The 23338-nt window shown below is 47.7% G+C and overlaps 1 protein-coding gene across 1 annotated transcript; it reads right to left on the reverse strand.

Annotated features, from left to right (window-relative positions):
- Positions 1-1573: 1573 nt before the first annotated feature.
- On the reverse strand, positions 1574-23319 carry Nynrin (NYN domain and retroviral integrase containing). Its single transcript, XM_013025463.1, has 8 exons — positions 23073-23319; positions 14141-14784; positions 11849-13408; positions 9736-9866; positions 9505-9601; positions 7681-7782; positions 7352-7453; positions 1574-6269 (listed from the first exon to the last, which is right to left on the reverse strand). The coding sequence occupies exons 1-8, from the start codon at positions 23268-23270 to the stop codon at positions 3419-3421; spliced, it is 5685 nt and encodes a 1894-aa protein (XP_012880917.1). The 5' UTR covers positions 23271-23319; the 3' UTR covers positions 1574-3418.
- Between the last annotated feature and the right edge of the window lie 19 nt (positions 23320-23338).

A 23338-nucleotide genomic window follows, 5' to 3' on the forward strand; every position in this document is an offset into this window, starting at 1 on the left:
ATGATAGAAAATAAAGGGGTTTTGCTAAGTGCTTTCCCAGTTCAGCCCTCCACTTCTGCATCTTTTATTCTCTGGCCTGAACGAAGTGTGATGTATCGCTTTTGGTGAAGGGGTTCCAGGGAGGCCTTCTCCAAATGACATGTGAACTGAGATCCATTGGCTCTGACATCTGTCTCCCTTATGGTTGTGAACTGCATGTGTTTGTTCAGTTGTCATGTGTGTACAAGTGTGTGTGCCTGTGCCGGTACTAGAGCTTGAACTCAGGGTCTGGGCATTGTCCCTTAGCCTTTCCACTCAAAACTGGTGCTTTGCCACTTGAGCCACACATCCACTTCCAACTTCTTGCTAACTAATCAGAGACAAGAATCTCACTGACTTGCTTGCCCAGGTAGGCTTTGAACCTAGATCCTCAGATCTCAGCCTCCTGAGCAGCAAAGGTTAGAAATGTGAGCTGCTGGTGACCAGCTAGCTCTTCAGTTGTTGCTCTCTCTCACTTGATTATGGGCTCCAGTGGGGCAGAGATTATGTCAGTCACATTATCTGTTATCTGCTCCACACCTAGAGCCCAGAACACAGTAGGTACCTTATAAATAACAAGTAAATGAATGATAGTGACACAGGCGGCAGAGTTCTCAGGAAGGGAATTTCCCTCTTGCCACCTATGCCCATGCCAATGCTCAACAGATGAGAATGGCAGATGAGATTGTCAGCCAATAAGCAGAGGCCCAAAGCCAAGCAATTTGACAAAGGGTAAAAAGGCCTCCAAGCCAGAAGGGGAAGCACAGGGGTTTCTAGCACAAGAAGAAGAGCAATATCAGCTAGGGAATACTGGAGGCCATTCTGTCCCCAAGATATACATTAGACTATTCACAAGATTATTCCCTGCCAGGTGCCTGTAGTTCATACCTATAAGCCTAGCTACTCAAGAAGCTGAGATCTGAGGACTGGGGTTCAAACCAGCAAAAGCAGGAAAGTTCATGAGTCTCTTATCTCCAATTAACCACCAAAAAATGCCAAAAGTGTTAGAGCAACAACCTTAAGTGAAAAAGCTAAAATTCAGCACCCAGGTCCTGAGTTCACACACACACACACACACACACACACACACACACTTCCTATAATCCTCATCCTATCACTTGGGATTTGTTACCTTGTATAACACTCATAAAGAAACAGGTCTATCTCCAAATAGGCAGTAGGCAAACCTAAGTTTGTGGGGTTTCTGGTATCATTGATTCTGCATGAATACCCCTTCTGGAGCCAGGTACAATTGGTTTTCATTCCTACTCCGCCCACTTCTAACACAGGAACCAGAAGAGCACCAGGTTGGACACCAAGCCTGGGCTTTCCACCCTGTGCTGCTGTAAACCAGCCAAGCTTCAGCATATCACTCTCTGTACCTGATCTCCTCTAGCTGTCCATCAACAGCTTGGCCAGATGATCTTCAAAAGGCACTAACCTTCTGAAAGTCTCCATATCCACCTGAGAAATCTAGCAGTGACATCCACAACTGCCCACACTCCTTACCACCTAATTGAAACTAAGGTTAAAAAAAAAAAGACTGAACATCAACTCTAGTTTAACCCATTTATTGACAAAATGAAAAAAATTCACTTTAAAAGGGGGTACAGCATCAAAAATATAGTTAACAGAACAGAAGGGGAGGATAGGTTGCACATATCATTAGAAGAAAGGGAAGGACCAGGAATTGGGTAAGGTGGGAGAAGCAATAGAGTATCTGCTAAAATCCTGAAGCTAACCTTTCAGTTCTTTGGCTGCCACTCAATCACTCTTGGACAGGATTAACAGCTGGAATTGGTTTAAGGAGAACATCCAGAGAGTCTATCTACAAATTGCCAAAGGATGACAGGGAGGGGAAAATGTATAGAATCTCAAAGGATTCTCTTGTTGAACCCTCTGCCAAAATCTTTTTCATGGTGGGAAATTCAATCCAGGGCCCAGTTCAGCCACCAATTGGTTATATGACTTTAGACTAGTCATTTTCCCTCTCTGGGTTCTTTGCTCTACTGTAAAACAAGCAAGTTAGGCTTGATGGCAGGTTCTCCTCTGGCTGCAGATTTCTGCAATGCCAAGTGTGCTGGTAATCTGAGCTGGGCCAACAGACTGGCAGAGCTACTGGAGAAAAGAAGCTACTACAGGGCTCACCCAGAGCAACACAATGCTGATCTCACATGTTTTCCTCAACAGCAGCAGCAGTAGCAGCAGCAGCAGCAGCAGCAGCAATTCAGAGTGGAGCAAACACACTCATAGAAACTCATTCTCACTACAGGAGTGGCTTTTGTATGGTGGCTCTGAGATAGTTCAGATTTAATTCTACACAGAATGTGGAGCCAGAGGACCAAGAGGTGAGCCAAATAAGACAATCACTCTATGCACGGTCTCAGGAAGGCAGGGCAGTGGAGACCACAGAGTATGATAAAGGTGAAGACAGAAAGCATAGAGGGCTGAGGACTTTGGAGGAGGGTTGGAAGGGGTTGGGAGATAAAGCCACTAAGCATCTGGCTGTGTAGTGAACCACCTTCTTCAGATACCTTTCCTCCTTCAGAGTGGGGGTGGGTGGGAGGGATGACCTTGGTCTAGCAAAAGCAGCTTTTCAAATAGAGATGCTACCCTTGGCATCAAATCCTTGGTTCCTGAGGGAATGGCAATTATCAGCAGGGGTTATGAGTTGTTTCTTTGGGCTGGTGTCAAATGAGGTAGGTTACCCCTCCCCCTCCCCTCCTGCCCCTCTCCCATGCCAAGGGGGAAGGGGGGAGATTGTAGTTGGCTATTCTCCCATCCTGAGCCACTGTCCTCTTGAGGGGGACTGAAGCCCTTTCTTGACATCTGGGAAGGTCAAGTCTGGCCTAAGCACATTGGCCAGGAAGCTAGGGAGCCAGCTGCCTCCCACAATCCATGAAGGTTTGTGTCAGTGATAACTCCAAAGGCCAAGGCTCTCCAAATGTACAGGTTTCTGTCTGGGGAAAAGACTCATTTCATTTGTGAGGTCCAGAACCACACAGTTTTATGATTAAGACAGCCAGTAAGACCGGGGCAGGGAGAGAGAGAGATATCACCATATACCTGCATGTGTGGGAAGGGGAAGAAGACACTAGGAGGGGTAAAAATCTCTGATCCTGGACTATTTTAGAAGGGGGCTTTGCTTACCCCCCCCCATTGTAATAGTGTCAGAGGCGCATATATGACAGCCTTTGGTAAATTCTCTGACTACCCCAAGCTAGGGTAGTCAGACACTCATCCCTAAGTCAAGGCAACTCAGCAAAGCTTTAGGAAGCAACCTCTCTACAAAAGGCACATGGAGGGCCTCCAAAGAGCATAAAACACTGGCTAGGGGCAGAGGGAGGCCTAGTGGCAGAAACCCAGGACTGGGGCAGGGGATTCCCCCCACCACTCTAGTTCACTGCTCCAAGCCCTTAAAAGGCAAAGATGTACTACTCTTGGCAAAGGTCTTCATCAGATTACTGGGATAGACGCACCCTAGCTTCTCTGGGGTTGGGAAACCCCATACCCTATAGAGTGACAGGCTCAGCCGATCCCCAATATAGAAGGGCCCCACCCATTTGGCACTGTTGCCATTCCTGGGGAGGGACAGCAGGAGGACCTGGTCACCTACGTTCCACTCCGTCTCCTGGGTCTCCTGCTTGAATCGCCGATTCTCGGCTTTCTCACTGGGCTTTTCCGCCACCCTCAGGTGCAGCTCCAGCAGCTCGCTGAGCAACTGGAGCAGGAAAATATCCATCTTGAGCCCTTCAATGTTTGCACTGCTCATCTCCCACCACAAAGGCTTGGTCAGTCTCTCCTCACCTCCTGTCAGGATCCGGAATGGGGTAGCCTCCGTGGAGGAGGCCCTAAAGGCCAGATGCAGCAAGGGCAGAGAGGCTGCCCACTTCTTGCCATACAGGAAGATGAATTCCTTCAGGGCTCTCTTGAATTCCCAGTAGGCCTCTGAGCTAGCCAGACAGGTGAACTGGAGAACCCTACTCAGGGTGACTACCTGGGCTCCTAGGGCCAAGCCACAGCTCACTAGGACATGTCGGGCAAATTGGGGACCTTGGGCTGCCTCCAGCTTCACAGGAACCCCCCACCTGGAAAACACATGTTGAAGTAACAGCTGGGCCACTGCCATGTGTGTATAGGGCTTCAGTGGGAACGCTTCCACCCAGCGGGTGTTGGGGTCAGCCACAATGAGCACGTGCTTATAGCCCTCCTCACTTCCAGTGACTGGACCGACCACCTCCATCTGCAGGTTCGCCCAAGGAGCAGTGGACCTGATGGGCCACGGAGATTCAATAGCCTTCAGCTCACAGCCTCCAAGGTTGCGGGGGAGGCAGAACAAGCAGCTTCTGCAGTAATCTTTCACATGTTCCTGTATCCCAGGCCACCAGCCCAGCAACCGCAGCTTTCTGTAGGTCTCCTCTGGCCTCTGGTGGCCCCCTACAGGGACGTCATGCACAGAGAAAATCAGATCCCTTCTCAGTTGCCTAGGAACTACCCAGACTTTGGGCTTTTTATCTCCCTTGAACATAAGCAGGCCACTCTCCTTGTCCAGGCTGAGTGACTGAAAGGCAGAACTAAAAGGGGAGGAACCAGATACTTTCTGACCAGCCTGAAGCTTGGCAATGACATCTGCTAAGGTGCTGTCACTCATTTGCAGTGCTAGTAGATTGGGCTTCTTGCCCATCAAATGAGGAGTCACCGCAGGGACTGGCACATCCGTTGGCAAATCCCAGGACTGCCCGCCCCCTTGGGCACCTTGCTTAGCCAGGGTGTCTACAGTCACAGCAAACAGAGAGCCCCGGTAGGAGGTTCGGTAGATAAATGGCAGGGATGAGAGACTAGAAGTGAGTGATATGATGTAAGAAAGCAGGTTTGGGTGAGGTAGGGGGGCCCCATCAGAGGACAGGAAGCCCCTGGCCTTCCAGAGGGGTAGCAGCTCCCACAGGAGGCTGAAAATCCAGCTGCAGTGGGTAAGGAAAACTACTGGGAACTCTGACTGGCCAAAGTGCTCCAGACCACAGGCCACAGCCGCCAGGTGGGCATAAGTGGGAGTGGAAGGGGCACAGGAAAAGGAAAGGGAGACAGGGGGGCTGGTGGGAGACAGGACATAGAGACCAAAGCCAGCACACCACTCATCATCACGGTAGAAGCAATAGCCTGACACGTGAATACAGATAAAAGTGGACAGGTCAGAAAAAGGAGGTAGAACCTGGAAGAATCGAGGCATGGAAGAAACAGGTGGCAGCAGTTGGTTTTCCCCCAGCAAGCCCTGCAAGAGGGTTAACTCTAAAGCCCTTTTGCCTTTATCCTGTACCAAGACGGACCATCGGATCAACCATGCTTTGGAAACCCCATCGCCCTCTTGTGCCTCAGGGTCTATAGTGGTCCGGGAGGTATAGGAAAGATCTAGGACCACTGGGGAATCTCCAAGACAGTGAGAAAAATGCTTGAGCGCCCAGGCCACTGCATAGGGGCTGTCTCCCCCTGATTGGGGGCCCTCACTGTCCTCACCAGGGAGGAGGGGCTTCGAGGTATAGGCAATGAGGTGCTTTTTTCCCGAGTGCTCTTGATGAAGGATGGCTGTGAGTACCACTTGGCTCACTGTCACCTCCAGGTAGAAGGGCAGCTGGGAGTTGGGGGCTGTCAGGCAGAGGACAGACACCAGGGCCTGCTTCAGGGCCAAGAAGGCCTTCTCATGCTCCCTGTCCCACTGCCAGTCTGGCTTCTGCTTGAGGAGGCAGTGGAGGGGGCCCACAAGGGCTTCATAGTCAGGGATGGCATTCCGGTGGGAGTCCATAAACCCCACAAAGAAGGACAGAGCTGTGAAGTTTCTGGGGATGGTCATCTGGGCCAGCTGAGCTAGGATCTGCTGGCAAGGAGCATTTCCATCCCAAGGGATGTCCAGGTTGGGAGAGGTCACCCCCGGCAGGAGGTCAATGTCTAGAGCTCCGTCAGGAGGGTCATTCAGGCTGAGGTACTGAAGAATTTCCTCAGAAAGGGAAGGGCACTCAACATGGAATGGTGACTCCCAGGAAGAATCAAGACTGTCCTCCTCTGCTGTTTCTGGTATCCCTTGCCCATCCCTCTGCTCCTCTTCCTGTCTTTCTTCCTTTTCCTCTCTGGTTTCTTCCACATCCTGAAGCTTCTCCACAGGCCCAGGGTCAGAGTCATCACTCAGCTCTGAGATGCTGGCTGAAATGGGAGGAAGAGTCTTCCACACCTTCAAGAAGTTGCCGATGTCCATGTCCAACCTACAGACCAAAACAAGTCAAAGGAGAAGGGCAACTCCACCCCCAAAGGTCATCCAAGGGGAAATTCATTCCACACCTAAATGTCCCTGAACACCAGCCTCTTCTATGGCTAGGCTTAGTCAGATCCATACCTGTATCTGCCAGAACCTCAACATTACAGTCTATGGCTAGAAGTCTTAGCAAACAAAATCCTCACTGATCAAGACACATGTAAACTAGTTTTAAGCCAATGGCATCTAGTCTGACACCCCTGGGGACAGGATAAGATGTGAAGGAAAGCTTGACCCACAGCAGGCTAACCTCAACCTCATTTCTACACTGGTGAAAGTTGACTTCAAGACCTGGCCTAGGAAGCAGGACTTGGCCAGGTCCAGTCAGAGCCAAGAGTCCTGCTGGTCCTAGGAAATGGAAGATAGGTAGGAAAGTGACTCAAAGCAAGTAGATGCCAAAGGATAGCTGCTAGTTGCTATAGACCAGTTCTGCTAGCACTGACAAAGTGACTTGGAAAAGTCACTAGAGTCTCAGATTCTTCTCAAGGGTCAAAGGAGATGGTTACCATGACAGTGTGTACTCAAGACACATCTGCTCCTTTAAACCTTAACCAGCACAGGTTGCCCACACCTATAATCCTAGCTACTCAGGAGGCTGAGATCTGAGGATCCTGCCAGCCTGGGCAGACAAATTTAAGAGACTCTTACCTTGAATTAACCAGAACAAAACTGGAAGCTCAAATGGTAGAGCATTAGCCAAGTGGAAAAATCTAAAGGAGAGTGTCAGGCCCTGAGTTTAAGCCCCAGAATTGGCATCAAAATAATAATAATAACAATAACAATAATAATAATAAGGAGCACAAATACCAGTTGTAGAAGGATACGTATTAGTAGTAAAGCTTGTAAGTAAAACTGAAAGCATCCTGTAAGTGGCTGATAGATACATCAGTATGTAATAGAAGTATAAAGATGTGAAAAAGCCAAGTGGCCCTGTTTATTAGTAAGCATTAGGCACATGGTAGCTAGTACAATCAAGAAGGATTTGATCAGTCCCTGGAGAGCTTGGGAGGCAGGGCAGGTCTGACCTTTTACCTGTTTGGCTTCTTTAGAAATTCATCCAATGTGGGGCCATCACGACCCAGAGGGTCATCTGGTACCATGAAGAGATTCCCCGCAAATGTGAAAGGCAGAAGACTGAACCCAGAAGAGAAAGGGGCATGTCATAGATGAGCTCTTGATTCATTACTGTGCCATATATAGTAGCCTGGTGCTGTCATAGACACTTAGACCTCCTTCCCCCAATCTCCAGGCTGGTGATGCAATCCCTACTCCCAGACACCTTTCTCTTTACCAACATTTCTCCTATGGAGTGCCCAATATCAAGCAGAAGGATAAGTTCACACCCCCAGGGAGCACCTCACCGATCTGTGACCATGACTTTCTTGGAGTTATTCATCAAGACGTGAATCTGCTCATTGGTAACAATGACGCCATCTGTCTCTTCTGCCAGCTTTACCATGAACCTGCGTGGAGATGGAGGATTGCTAACTACCCAGTAACCATCTCTTTTATTTTCTGGAGACTAGAAAAATGAACTAGGCAGATGCAGGTGACTCACACCTGTAATCCTGGCTACTCAAAGATGGGACATCTGAGGATCATGATTCAAAGCCAGCCTGGGCAGTAAAGTCCATGAGATTCCTATCTGCAATTAACCTTCAAAAGCCCGAAGTAGAGTTGTGGCTCAAGTGTAGAGGGCCAGCCTTGAGGAAAAACTGCTCAGGGACAGTACTCAGATGCTGAGTTCAAGCCCCAGTACTGGCAAACAAAAAGAAAAGAAAAGCAAGAGAGGGGAAAAAATAGGAATAGAAAATGAAGTAGCAGTTCCACAATGAAGTATGTTAGACAAAAAACACTACTCCTTGTAGTCAAAGTGCCAGGGCTCCAGAGCACATCCCCTCCTCAGTGTAGCCATCTGGCATCATCAAGAGCCCCCAGCACTATGGATCAGGATGCATATAGCTCCTAGTATATAAATGAACACATTCCCTATGATACACATATGAATGAGATGCAGCATTCTAGTATCTAGCTCAGCATCTGCCTCACAGTCTACACACAAATATCCCAGTTTTCTTTGCCAATGCACAACATTCATACGCGTGCCAAGACACAGGTATATACACTAGCATGTATAAAAATAAATTGTGTTGGGCTTGGAATGTGGCTTAGTGGTAGAATGCTTGCCTAGCATGAATGAAGCCCTGGGTTCAATTCCTCAGTACACATAAACAGAAAAAGCCAAAGTGCCACTCTACCTCAAGGGCTAGAGCATTAGCCTTGACAAAAGTAGCTCAGGGACAGTGCCCAGGCCCTGAATTCAAGTCCTCAAGTCCCAGGACTGGCAAAAAAAAATAATTTTTCTGAAGACCACCCTCTCTCTAAAGAAGGTGGTGATCACAAAAGAGGACACTCAGTTCTCCACCCACTGAAAAGTTTCATCCAACTACCCAATTATGCTATTCAGGAAGTGCCCAGCAGGGGTCCTTCTGCAGTCAAGCTTCTCTCCTCAAACCCAGTCCTGAACAGAGGATCTTACAGAACTTACACCAGGGGCTGGTTATTAAAGGAAAAAAGTCTGAGTGGCACATTCCAAGCTCTGAGACTAGATGGATGGATGTCAGATCTTGAGGAAAGTAGAAAAGAAACAACTCCTTGGCTAGCAAGGAGTGCTAAATAAAGCCAAGATCTCTATCTGTCAGACATCAACTCTGGTATGGCAGGGCCTTGCTGCAGTAGAGACAGGACTACAGAATCCCCCAGGCAGTCCAGACCAGCCTAACTCCATTTTTAGAGACTAGTCTACAGGTCATCTACATGAAGCTGCGTACATACCTCCTCCCAGTACCAGGGCTTAGGGGAAGAAAAGACTAAAGGAATTCTTTGAAACACTGATTTCACCCCAAATTGGCAACCAAAAACCTGAGGTACTTCTGATGCTCACTTGAATCATGATGTTCATCCAATACAAAGCAATGGCTCTTGATGGCCCACAGGCCATGGAAAAGAAAGCCAGGGAACTCATGGATGACCTTCTTAGCCAAAAAGAGCTCACCTTGAACTCTCTCTTCACTTGTACCACATCCTCCTTTTGGTCATAACTCCCGACCTCTATTTCCCCAGGGAAGATAGACTGGAGTCCACATCACACGCCAGCCCACAGAGAGGCCTGGGGAACTGCATACCTGTAATCACAGGTGGTGATCTTCTTGCCATTCTCCAGCTGGGAAGGGGTGATTGAAAGCATCTTGAGTGAGTGGAGTTTTGTCAGGAAGTGGCTTTCTGGTGGTGAAAGAGAGAAAAGAGAGATGATTAGGGAAAGGCCATGTGGGGTAGCAGGAGGGTGGAGCCAAAAGGCAGGGAGAAGAAAAGCTTAGTAACGGAGGAAGGGTTGGGCAGGCATAGTAGTATCTCACCTCGCACTCTCCGGTTCTTCCTCAGCTGCCAGGTGGGCACAAATACAGTGATCTCCCGGTGTCCCCGGTTCCAGAAATACTGCACTGCCATGGCTATACCTCGGCAGGAGAAGAAGTGCTGAAGGCCATGCCTGTGGGGTGGAGGAAGTGGCATCCTCTGTCAGCAGAAATGACCTTGCTTCATCATCTTCTCTCAAACCCAGCCCCAGGCATCAGCAATGACGTTCTCCCTTCCCTCCATCTGTTTGAAGATCCACTGAATCTTCCCATATCCACTGGATACAGGACACTTGCAGATACTGTGTGTGTGCACATACACATACACATGCACAAAGATGTATAATCTATGTGCATGCATGCATGCATGCAAATATATATAGATGACATAAAAGACAAGAGAAAGAGGGAAGCCTCTATACTGGATTCAGTTTAAACTTGAAGCAAAAAAAAGTCCCGATCACCTACTATGTGCTCAGAGCATTCTCATCAAGAATAACTACTCCAGCATGTGATCAATTATGTGGTTTGGCACTTACTTGTGCTGATACGTCTCAGCAGTAATCAATCATTGAGCAGGGCAGGCAATCTCTAAGGGCTAGAGTGGTCAGTTAGAACTTCAGAGATCTGTTCTGTGTTAGGTCTTGAGGTTTGGACCAAAGGTTTTCATCTCTGTGCCTGCTTCTGCATTTATCACAGAAGAAGAACAGAAACCTACCCTTATAGGGATGCTATAAGAATCCCATGCACTGCCAGAGGCCAAGTGACTCACTCCTGTAACCCTAGCTTCTCAGGAGACTGAGATCTGAGGATCCTGGCTAAAAGCTAGTCCAAGCAGGGAAAGTCTGTGACACGTTCATATCCAATTAACCAACAAAAAGCCAGAAATAAAGTCAGCTGGAAGTGGTAGAGTGCTAGTCTTGAGCCGAAGAGCATTCGGGCCCAGACCCGGCAAAAAAAGAAAACCAGAAGTAAAGTAAACTCAAGTGGCAGAGCTCTAGCCTTGATCAACAAAGCTTAAGCCAACCAGCCAGATGTTAAAGTGGTTCATGCGTAATCCTAGCTACTTAGGAGGCTGACGTCTGAGGATTGTAGTTTGAAGCCAGACTGGGCAGTAAAGATAATGAGATTCTTTTTTTTTTTTTTTTTTGGATCCAGTCATGAGGCCTGAACTCTGGGCGCTGTCCCTCAGCTCTTCGGCTCAAGGCTAGCGCTCTACCACTTGAGCCACAGCGCCACTTGCGGCTTTTTTTTTTCTTTTTGCTTATGTGGTGCTGAGGAATCGAACCCAGGGCCTCAGGCATGCAAGGCAAGCGCTCTACCACTGAGCCTCCTTCCCAGCCCAGTAATGAGATTCTTATCTCCGATTAAGCACCCCTCCCCTCCCCCCAAAAAAAACGAAGTGGAGCTTTAGCACACTGGCTTTGAGCAAACAAAAGCTCAGGGACAGTACCTGAGCTCCCAGTTCAAGCCCCAAGACCAGCACAAACAAGAACAAAAGAAAGAAAGAAAGAAAAAAGGAAGGAAGGAAGGAAGGCAAGCAGGCAGGCAGGCAGGCAGGCAGGAAGGAAGGAAGGAAGGAAGAAAAGAGGGAAGGAAAAGAACAATCACAGCTGGATGCTGGTGGGTCACACCTATAATCCTAGCTACTTACGAGGCTGAGATTTTAAGGATTGCAGTTCAAAGCCAGCCTGAGCAGGAAAATCTGTAAGACTTTCATCTCTAAATAGTTACCAGAAAACTAGAAATAGCACTGTGTCTCAGAGTGGTAAAGTGCTAGCCTTGGACAAAAAAGCTCAGGGACAGCTTAGGCTATGAGTTCAGTCCCCACAACCAACCAAAAAAAAAAAGAGGGAGGAATCTCCGGGACAGTGCCCAGGCCCTGAGTTCAAGACCCAGGACTGGCACACATACAAACACACACACATAGACACACAAATAAACAATCAGTGCCCACAGTGTGGGTACTCAGCATATGCCAATTTCCTCCTATCTTTCTCCTCTTTGAATCCTTTCACCTCTATGGAAGTTATGAAATAATGGAAGCCTATATTGCATTTTCCAAAGGTACCTTGTCCCCCCACCCCCACCCCACCCAATGCCCATGGCTACTCACACCATGGCCACACTGCTACCATCGATGACCACTCGCCGAAGTCTCTGGTTCCCAGGTTCCTCTGATAAGTTCAACTCGAAAGGCGTGTTTAGGGCCTCGTGATACCTCTGGAAGCTGGTCACTGTGCTGTTTGCCTGTGGCTGGCAGGGTAACTGCCTTGCTGCCCCCTCCAGAGCCCCCAAGAGCCCTTCCCTCTGGCATTGGTGCTTACTGCTGGGAGTCAAGGTGCTGCTGGACTGGTTATCCCAACTCCCAGGCTCTACCTGGCCCTTTGGCAAGGTGTTACCACCTCTTAACAAAGGCAGGGCTTCATTCTGCAGTTTGGCTACATCCAAAGCTGGACCTGCATCTGTGGGTGCCTTCTGGGCTGCGGGTGTTTTGGGAGCTCTGGAGGTTTTTGAACCTACAGGTGTTTTGGGGGGTGCAGACGCTTTTGGAGCTACAGATCCTGTTTTAGTTGTGGACCCAGTTTGAGTTTTAGGTGTTTTCGAACCTGCAGGTAATGCTTTTGTGGCAGGCATCTTCTGAGCTGTGAGAGTTTGGGGAGCTGTAGATGTTACTTGCACTGCTGATACCAATGCTGGTTGACCCACAGCTGCTTTTGGAGCTGTAGATGCCATGTGAACTGCCGGTTTTGTCAGGGCTGAAAGCACTTTGGGAGCTGTAGGTTCTGTGTGTCCTGCTGACATCTTTTGGGCTGTTGAAGGCATGTTGGAAGCTGCATGTGGCCCTTTGGCTGGGGGTGGGCTTTCTGCTTTGGCCACTATGGCAGCCATGGGCACTTTGAGAGTGTCAGGCACTTCTGGAACTTCAGGGGCTGCCTGGGGTATCAGCCCCTCTTGAGCCACGGGCCTCCCCTGAGCTGTGGGCAGTGCTGGAGAGGACCCTTTTTCCAGACCCTTACAATCTGATGGGCTATGTCCTTGATTCCCAGGGTCAACTTGAGCTTGTAGTTTGAGTGGAGAGGTCAAGGGTGGCCCTATCTGCGGAAGTCGTGAACTAATCTTATGTTTGACACCAGAGCCCTCCGGGACCACCAGCAAGCTCATGACTTGTGGAGGACTCTCAGGCCTCAGACAGTTCTGTAGGGCTCTCTCTTCTCCCAGCTCCCCATTGGATCTGCAAGCTGGGCTTTCTGCACTAGGCAGGGGAGCTAGATCCTTCTGTTTCCACTCCAGATTTAAGGGCAAAGCATTCTGTCCTGGCAGCTTCAGCTGAATGGGACCCAGAGGCCTCTGCCAGAAGGGGAAATTAAAGCAGGCTTGGGACAGAAGGCAAGCCAGGTGGAGAGAATGCAATTCATTGATTGTCCAGAAGGATGCTGCAATAGTCCCAGGCCACAAAGGCCCAAAGGCTGGCCCTGGGGTCCAGGCCTTCCATGATGGACACACACTCAGGGATGACGCAGGAGGCTGGAAGGAGAGTTTATCTTCCACTCTCTGAACCTGCCTTTGCTTCAGTAAGGCTTGTGTGTGGTGTGCAGAGTCCTCACTACTGGTGGCTTGTGCTGGCCTTTCCTCTGGAGAGCTGTTTTTACCACCCTGGTTGTTGGAACCAACCCTAAAGGAAACAAGGTAGTTAAAAAGGTAGAAAGACACCAGGTACTCAGGAGGCTGAGATCTGAGGATTGTGGTTTGAAGCCAGCCAGGGCAGGAAAGTTCATGAGACTCTTACCTCCAATAAACTATTAAAAAGCAGAAGTGGAGGTGTGGCTCAAGTGGTAGAGCACTATTCTTGAACAAAAAAGCTCAGGACAGTCCCCAAGCCCTGAGTTTAAGCCCTAGGACCAGCAAAGATTAAAAAAAAAATAGAAAGGCCAGATGCCAGTGGCTCATGCCTATAATCCTAGTCTGTAATCTTCCTAATCTCAGAAGGCTGAGATCTGAGAATCATGGTTCAAAGCCAGCCCAGGCAGGAAAGTCCATGAGTGGACTAGAGTGGTAGAGCACCTACTGAGCGCTCTTATCTCCAATTAACCATCAAATAGCCAGAAGTAGCTCAAGTAGCAGAGCACCAGCCTTGAGTGAAAAAGCTAAAGGACAGGGCCCAGACCCTGCAGTCAAACCCCACCCAATACAGTCACACACACACACACACACACACACACACACACTATATATATATATATATATATATGAAGGAAGGAGGAGAGATTTAAAAAAATAAGGAAAGAAAGCGAGAGAAAGAAGGAGAAAGACAAGGCCAATTTAGACCCCAAACTACTACTATTGTTTCTGGGGTGAAGAAGCAAGGATAGGATCAGAAAAGCCAGACACGTTGTCCAGAACTTACCATAGCAGCTGATTTGCTGTCTCCTGCTGTGTGCTCTGGGTTTGGACTAGAGACGGGGTAGCTCCCAGGTTCATCAATCTTTTGGGGTTTTCTGAGCCCTCATTCTGGAAGGACCCTATCTCCAGGAAGGACTCAGGAGACTCTCCCACAGACACTATAGTTGTGTCTTCCTTCTGCTGGGGAAGGCAGATCGAGACCTCTGGGCTGGAGATGCCAAAGTGGCCGAGCCACTCAATGATGTCCTCTTTGCCTGCAGCATCTCGGACCAGGCTCAGCAGAAGCTCTTGGACTGCTGGGGGCAACTGCAGGAGGTCTCCTGCATACTGGTCACCACGGATCCATACCAGTGCCCCAAAGGCTCGGGTCACCTCAGCTTCCCAGACACCCCGGGGAGTTAGGAAAGAAGCAGGACCCCAACGCAACCTGGCTACCAGCTCCTCCAGCCAGTTCTGGGTCATGGTGAAAGACTCAGTCAGGCCGCCCACCATCAGGGAGCCAGGGGGGCCAGGCACTAGGTAGGCCAGGGTGCTCCAACAGAGGCAGTCCAGGAAGAGGCCCTGGGCCCCAAGGAAGGCGCAGTGCAGGACTGGTGGATAGCGAACCTCCTTCCATAGCTCTGGGCTACACAGGCCCTTCAGATATTCCTAGGCACCATAGAGAGAGCAAAAGGAAAGCAGTCCATTACTGACCTGCAGCTGGCTCCACCCTCTTTACCTAAAAATCCAGCCCCTTCCTAAGCCATGTCCTCCCTCTACCTATACAGGGCCAGCTGCTCTTTCCATGATCTTGACCCTCACACCCCATCTCCTTCAGGGAACACTGAGAGCACATGGCAGACACAGAAAGAGGAGAAAAAGGAACCAGGTACAGAGTCAAGAGATCTAGTTCTACTTCCATCGTGGAGTCATTAGATCGGGATCCTAAGGGCAGGGGATGGAGAGATACAGCATCAGCCTAGTAAGTGCAAAGCTCTGAGTCCAAGCCCCGGTACCACACACACACACACTCTCTCTCTCTCTCAAAGAATGCAATTAGAAATCAACATGTTCAGCAAGACAAGTTAAACTCAAAAAGCTAAATAATGTATACTTTTACTCTTGTGGAAGCTAGACTTAAAGGACATTTTATATATGAGGTAGTACATGATTTGGAACTATTTAGGAGGATAAGAAGTAGGGGAGAGAGGAAAAATGAAAGTTAGAGGATAGCAGGGCATTGGTGGCTCAGGCCTGTCATCCTAGCTATTCAGGAGGCTGAGATCTGAGGATCACAGTTCAAAGCTAGCTGGAGCAAAAAAGTCCATGAGATTCTTATCTCCAATCAACCACCAAAAAACAGGAGTGGAGCTGTGGCTCAAAGTGGCAGAGCACTAGCCTTGAGCAAAAAACAGCTCAAGGACAGTGCCTAGGCCCTGAGTTCAAGCCCCACAACTGACAAATAATAAAAAAAGAAGAAAGAGGGTAAATAACTTCAAAGTACATTGCAACTATATATAAAAGTAGTATAAGGAATTTCAGTAAAAGCTGCCAAGAAAAAGCGGGGCAAGAAAAAGAAATAAAGAGGTTTATTCTGATTAATTTGTATCCTGTTTAGAGACCAAAAGGAACAAAAACCAAAGTGAAGGAAATCTGTCATCTTCTAATGGCTTCAGTCTCTTAACCTCTAAAATGATAGATGAAACTAGATACTCCAGGGCCAGTTCTCTGGCATTATATAATTGTGATCGTTAGGGAAAGAGACTGAACACTACTAAGCATTCTCTGTACTTAAGCGTGACCTGGGGCAAGTTATTTATTACCTCATCTTCCCACCAAGCCACCTGATTCCTATTGTCAAGACAGATTCCACATCATAGGTGTAGTGAGTATTATGGAATACTGACATAGTGCATTATTGAATAATGACATAGTATGTTCTAGGATATTGACATAATGTATGTGTTACTGAAAACTGTGCCTCAGTGGACTGTCTCGTTCTTCGGAGGTCCTAAGTGTGCCTTCCCCAGAATTACAGTCCACATCTATCTGAACTTTGAAAGCAGAGCTCTTTCCACCTCTTCTGTCTGACCACCAGGTGACTACAGTAAGTAGCAGGTAATCCTAAGAGATTCCAACTTAATCCTCGTCTAGTACAACCTGCACCTGTAACCATGGTACCTGTTGCCCAGAGGCAGAGATTAAGTTGCTGGGCCAGTGTCCAAGGTTTTAAAATGCCCCACTGATACATATAATGTCTAATCAGAAGGAAGACCTCTGGCTCTCTGGCCAATCAAGAGGGAGAAAACGGTCTGGGAGACATTGGGTTCCTCCACTCTCTGTCTGAGTTCCACCAGCACAGGCCCTTGAACTCTAAGAAGCAGGAACACTTGCAGTTAATCCACCAGCCCCTATGGACTGTATCATCCCTCTTCCATTAGAAGATAAATGCTCCATTTCAGATTTTCAACCATCCTGAAGTTCAAGCCAGCACCTCTGCTCAAGTATCCAGGAAATGCTTTCCTGTTTAAACCTATGTTTGACTCTTACACCTGGCCTAAACTATAGACCTACAACCTCTTCTCCAATCCCTGCTCCAAAACATACTCAGTTGTTAATCTCTGATTTTCAACCAGGCAAAATGACCACAACATTTGATAGGCATCCAGTCAACCCCTCCCACTCAATCTTCACCTGGTCATATGAACCCGCAAGGCAAATCTGACCAGGTACAAAATACATGTGAAAATAAAGAGGCATGCTGCAAAAGAAAAGTATGGATTCATTCTCTCAGTCTCAGTATCGGTCTCAGTCTCAGTCTCTGTCTCTCTCCCTCCCTCCAAAGATCTTAGAATAATTCTGTCAAGTGTGTGTGTGTGTGTGTGTGTTCTGGTCCTGGGGCTTGATTCAGGGCCTCTTGATCTTGCTCAGCATCTTGCTACCACTTGAACCACACCTTCAGCCCAGGTTTTTTGCTTGTTAATTGGACATTGAGTCATTTGTACTTTTCTGACCCGGCTGGCTTGAACTGCGAATCTTCAAATCTCAGTTCCCTGAGGAGCTAGGATTATAGACGTGAGCCATTACAGCTAGGCCTGTTCAATATTTTTTTTTTATTGAAAAGTACAAATTGAGATAGTTTTCAAAATAATCAAAATAACCAGGCATCAATGGCTCTGGCCTATAATCCTAGTTACTCAGGAGGCTGAGATCTGATGATCAAGGTTCAAGACCAACCCAGACAAATCAGATTCTTACCTCCAATTAGCCAGCAAACAGCAGGAAGTGGAGGCATGGTTTAAGTGGTAGAACATAGCATGGAAAAATAAATCACAAGAGAACACTAGGCCTTGAGTACAAGACCTAGTAATGGCATTAAAAAAGTTTATTACCATTACTTTCCTCAGAGATGTAATAAATGACATGAAACACACAAAATATGAATAGGATGCTTCTAAATTTAAAAAAAAAACTTTTTTGTGCCGGTATTGAGGCTTGAACTCAAGGCCTAAATGTTGACCCTTAGCTAATTTTTAATTCCTTTTTTGCTCAAGAATAGCATTTTATCACTTGAAACAGCTCTACTTCTGGCTTTTTGGTGGTCACTTGGAGCTAAGAATCTCACAGACGTCTCTGCCCATCTGGCTTTGAACCGCGATCCTCAGATCTCAGCCTCCTGAGTAGCTAGGATTACAGGCGTGAGCCACCAGCGCCCGGCTTGGATAGGCATAATTAAACAACCACTAAAGACAGATTTAGCAGAAAACTCAAACAAGCTACCTTGGGAAGAAAGAAGAAATGGCTATAGAGCTAAATCTGACAATTGGAAATAAAAAACAACATCTATAATTGATCAAAAGGTTATTATATCTAGCTGGATGTCAATGACTCATACCCATTATCCTAACTACTTAGGAGGTTGAGATTGGTCGGATCATGATTTGAGGCTAGCCCAGGAATCCATACAAGAGCCCTTCTACAACAATAGCTTGACACAGTGTTGCACATCTGTCATCTGAGCTCTGAGGGAGGCTGAGGTCTAGAGGATTCAAATTTCATTATAATCTGGGCAAAAGAGAAAGGTTGTAAGATTCCATTTCAGTGAAAGAAGATGAGAGTGGTGGTATGTACCTAACATCCTAGTTAAAATGAGAAATACAGGAAAGAGAAAAAGGAAGGGAGGATTATATTTTATACTTTTTGATAGAAATGCCAGAGCAAGTATCCATAGGGAAGGGTACTGACAAGGAGATAGAACAGAAAATCACTATCTCCTTTTTTTTTTTTTTTTGGCCAGTCATGAGGCTTTAACTTGGGGTCTGGGCACTGTCACTGAGCTATTTTGCTCAATGCTAGCACCCTGTCACTTTGAGCCACAGCGCCACTTCTGATTTTCTGGTGGCTAATTGGAGATAAAAATCTCACACTTTCTATCCAGGCTGGCTTTGAACCATGATCCTCAGGATCGCAGGCTCTTCATTAGCTAGGATTACAGGTCTGAGCCACTATCTTCTTTTATAAACTTTTTTTTTCTTTGCCAGTCCTGTGACTGGAGCCTGGGCACTGTCCTTGAGTAGTTTCTTTTGCTCAAGGGTAGCACTCTACCACTTGAGCCACAGAGCCACTTCCAGCTTTTTCTGTGTATGTGATACTGAGGAATTGAACCCAGGGTTTGATGCATGCTAGGCTAGCACTCTATCACTAAGGCACATTCCAAGCCGGATCTCTTTTTTTTTGCAAATTCTTTATTGTGATTAAGTGATTACATAATTTCACAAATTTCACAGTATTGTGAGATAGTGATCCAGCCCATTCTTTTATAAACCTTTGAAGTATTTTTTAAGCAATTTAAAATGTATATTACTTGATAAAAGTTTAAGTTAGGAATCAGGTACTTGCAGCACAATTAGGTAGATGTTTCACAGTTAGCTGGTGGGGAGCTTATAGCCCTATTAGCATTTGCCAATTTCAATGGGGTAAATACTCCCAGTGTGGCTATAAATATTACTCTAGCAGTTTACAAAGTTCCTGAAATTTTAACAGTGGTTCAGGAGGAGCCAAGTCCAACACTCCTCCGACCACAGACAACTTCCTTGGTTCTTCCCATAGTGTAAGGCAAGGACAGATCCATTTCCAACTGACAGCCACACCAAAGTGTACAAGCCTCGCCATAACCCAGAGTTCCAGAATCCAGACTCCAAAAGTCACCTCTCCACCCAAAGTTCACTATCCAATACCACAAAAATCAATCAATCAAGCAATCGCCTCTACTGCCACAGCTATGGTTGGAGCTCAGGGCCATGCACTTGATTAGCTTCCTTTGCTTGGTAGGCAGGTGCTCTACCACTTGAACCAAGCTACCAGCCTTTTTTGCTTTAGCTATTTTTCAAATAGTCTTTTTTTTGTTGGTTGTGGGGCTTGAACTCAGGGCCTGGGCACCATCCCTGAGCCTCTTTGTGTTCAAGGCTAGTACTCTACCGCAAGCCACAGCACTACTTCCTGAGATAGAGTCTGTGCTTTTTCGCACAGGCGGATCAGGCCATAGTCCTCTTACCTATGCCTATCAAGTAGCCGAGATTACAAATGAGTAGCACCAAATTTTGTTCTTCCACAATCTTTGGACTCCCCATTTTGCTTCCCTCCATCTTCTCCAAAAGAGAGAAAGGCAAACATGCCACCTTTTCTTTCTAACACCCAACCCAATCTCACATTGTTGTCAAGGAAGGCAGAAAGAACAAGTAAGGCTTATCCCTGGGCTTTTCTAATCACTATTAAAACTCCTCTCATCCAAACACTGGTGGTTCACACCCATAATCCTAGCTATTCAGGAGGCTGAGATCTGATGATTGAGGTTCAAAGTCAGGCCAGGCAGACAAATCTAAGAGATTCTTTTCCCCAATTAGCCAGCAAAAAGTGAAACAAAGCAAGACACAGAATGGGAGGTATAGCTCAAGTGGTAGAGCACCAGCTTTGAGGAAAAAGCTACGAGTTGTGAGGCCTTGTACCAGCACAAACCCAAAGGAAAAAAAGGAAAGGAAAAAACCAACTGGGAAAAAAGGGGGAGGGCAACCCTCTTCTCCTTACTTGCTGTTTTCTCTTCAGAGAAGCCACGATTTTGCTGCGAACATGCTTTACAGCAATATCCTTGATATTTTATAGTCCTCCAAAACTACAAAACAATTTAAAGGTACCCAAGATTTTTCCAGAAATCTAAGTCCATATGATGTACAAATATACCCAGGCCTCTTTCAAGATGATCCTACCTAGTTCCTTCTTAACTCTTCCACTCAGACCCAAACAAGCCAGTCTACCAGATAGCCTTGGTAGAAGAGGCCACAGTCAAAGTCCAAGATTCTGTGTCCATAAAACTGGGATTGCAGTCAACTAGCCATACCACCTCCATGTGGAAAAGACAAGGAATGTTCATAAAGCCAAGCCTCTCACTTTACAAACGAGGAGACCAACACTTAGGGGAAAAGTTTTGCTCACTCATACAACTATTTAAGAACAGTAATACCTCACTCTATCCCTCACAGCTCTCCACATTTTGCAAAAATTTCTTTTTTTTTGGGGGGGGGTCCGGTCGTGGGGCCTGAACTCTGGGCCTGGGCGCTGTCCCTCAGCTCTTCAGCTCAAGGCTAGTGCTCTACCACTTGAGCCACAGCACCACTTCCGGCTTTTTTCTTTTTGCTTATGTGGTGCTGAGGAATCGAACCCAGGGCCTTGAGCATGCAAGGCAAGCGCTCTACCACTGAGCCACCTTCCCAGCCCCGCTAAAGTATTTTAATAGCACCTATTATTCCAACTGGCTCTCACAACCCCTCTACAAAGTGGGCATTTTCACATTGCTTTATAGATAAGGGAATTGTCCTCCCAAATAGCAAATTATTCAACCCAGACCCCCCCCCCCAGCTAGAAGATAGCAAACCCTAATCTCAAGCTCTAACACACCCCTGAATCTGGGTCATATTTGGTGATGACATGAGAGAGAGAGAGTCCTATAATCACCTTTCATTAAGCTCCCACCTTTTTTTTTTTTCCTTGGCCAGTAGGGGAACTTGATCTCAGAGCCTGGGTACTGAGTGCTGCTGTCCCTCAGTTTTGTTTTGTTTTTTTTTTGTTTTTCTCTCAAGGATGGTACTCTACCACTTAAACCACATCTCCACTTCCGGATTTTTTATTTCCTTAAGAAAGAGATTCTTAGATCTCAACTTCCTGAGTAGCTAGGATTACAGGTGTGAAGGCAAGTCACTAGTGCTTGGCTCTGCCACTAGCAGTGCTGTAAAGGCAGTGGGAGAGAGAACTGAGTCACTGGATTTACTAAAGGTAGCAATGGGAGCTGGCACTGCCAGGCTTGAACTAGCTGAATCAAGACTTAAGCAAGGAGCAGGGGAGCGAGCACTTAGTATACTCACAAAGCTAGAGATGTGGCTTAATGATAGAATGATAATCTTGCATGCATAAGATCCTGTGTTCAACCACACAGCAAACCCCCCCCCAAAAAAAAACACAGTAATAAAAGACTGAGTTGTGGTATTTAATAGTAACAAAAATATTTAGAACCCAAGAGATTCTTCCTACGTTTTTTCTTTGTTATAATTTTTGTGCCTATGTCTGGAGCTTGAACTCAGGGCCTGAGTATTGTCCCTGTTTTTTTTGCTCAAGGCTACCACCTAAGCCACGACACCTCTTCTAACTTTTTGCTGGTTAATTGGAGATACAAGTCCCATGAACTTTCCTGCCCTGGCTGGCTTCAAACCACGGTTTTTAGATCTTACTTCTGAGTAGTTAGGATTACAGGTGTGAGCCACCAACACCCAGCTAGGCCTCTTCCTACTAACCTACCCTGTTCTAGCTTCTGAAACTTCTTTCTCTCAAAAGTCTCCAGCCCATCTAGTCTCACTAGACACTCCTCCCCTCCCAGCTCCCACCCCTTCCCTCCCAAAACCTCTAAGGAACTGAAAACCCTCCCTGGCCCCAGCACCTCTGTCAGAAAAGTGCTGATGTAAGCAGCTCAAGGAGGGGGGTGAGGGAGGAGCTTTACTGCTGGCTGTGTTCTGGGCCTCCTCTCCCTATGGCCTTGATCTAGAATACTGTGTGTCTGGGGGAAGGTGGCTTGGGACAGAGTGAGGCTGTAACATTTCTACCAGGAAAAGATAAGGGAATTTGAGGGCAGTGGGAGCACCAGAGGCCCAGGCAAAGCAGCAGCTAGGGAGAGAAGCCAGGGAAAATACAGGAGACATACTATGTGACTTGGCCAGTCAAACATCCGGCCCCAACTGCAGGGCCTTTAGTCTCCTCCCAGGTCCTCTCTCATGCCCAAGGGCTACAGTCTTCCCCAGCACCTAACCCTGAGCCCCTTATTCCAGGCAGCCTCGGATATCTAACGTGTGAGGCAGACTCCTGGGCTCCAGTCCAAACCCCACCACCCCACGCCTACTTGGCCCTTAGCACTTAGGCTGGCCTCTCTCGCTCTCTGATCTCCAAACTCCTTATTTCTAAAAATGCCAGCATGGCTTTGGAAGTGTCTCTGAAGACCAGCTCCACCCCCTCCCTTCAATCCTAGCACTCAGGATTGAAGAAAGATCTAGGCCTTCAGTCTCGGTGAAGAACAAAGGGGTGTGTAGCAAAGCCACAGAAATAACAGGGCCTTACCACTGGTCCCCTGATGGAATCCTGGGGCCTGGCCAGGGACGGCTGGTGGGATAACACACACGGAGAAGGTTCTTCCAGAGCATCGGAGGGACAGAAGTGACACGCAAGAGAGGGGTGGGGCAGAAAAGAGAGAAGGGACCGGAGGGAAGGAGCTTGGGCTGCAGATCTGGAGGCGACAGAACAGCCCTGCCCTCACTACCTGCAAACCCCACTACGGGATCCACTTCGGGGGGTCCTCTGGGGGCCGCTGACTCCCGAGGAGTCGCAGAGAGAGGCGTCGGGCTGGGAGAGGAGCTGTTTACCTTGGCCTTGCCCGTGTTCTCCCGGGGCCCCTCCAGCTGCAGCCAGAAGTAAGAGGTGTCGGGGCGGCTCTGGAAAGCGTTCAACTTGACCCTGAAGATGCGTTGCACTTGGAGCTGCTGCCGCCGCACCCGAGCCTTGGATTTTGTCTGCACCATTAACCATTCCAGCGCCGGGGGTTCGCCCCCCGACAGGAGCATGGCCGCCCCGCCCGCCCTTGGAGAGAGCCAGAATCCCAGTGACACCCGGGTCCCAGCTAGCCCGGCGC

This window comes from Dipodomys ordii, unplaced genomic scaffold (assembly GCF_000151885.1).
Source record: "Dipodomys ordii isolate 6190 unplaced genomic scaffold, Dord_2.0 Scaffold84, whole genome shotgun sequence".
Lineage (NCBI taxonomy): Eukaryota > Metazoa > Chordata > Mammalia > Rodentia > Heteromyidae > Dipodomys > Dipodomys ordii.

What these genes read in the sequence shown, in the direction of transcription:
- Nynrin (XM_013025463.1), bottom strand. Translation starts at nt 23,270, where the DNA reads ATGCTCCTGTCGGGGGGCGAACCCCCGGCGCTGGAATGGTTAATGGTG. An exon ending in AGAACACGGGCAAGGCCAAG is followed by an intron (nt 14,785 to 23,072) that starts GTAAACAGCTCC and finishes TATGGTGCCTAG; the next exon opens with GAATATCTGAAGGGCCTGTG. An exon ending in TTTCTAAAGAAGCCAAACAG is followed by an intron (nt 6,270 to 7,351) that starts GTAAAAGGTCAG and finishes TTTGGTCTGTAG; the next exon opens with GTTGGACATGGACATCGGCA.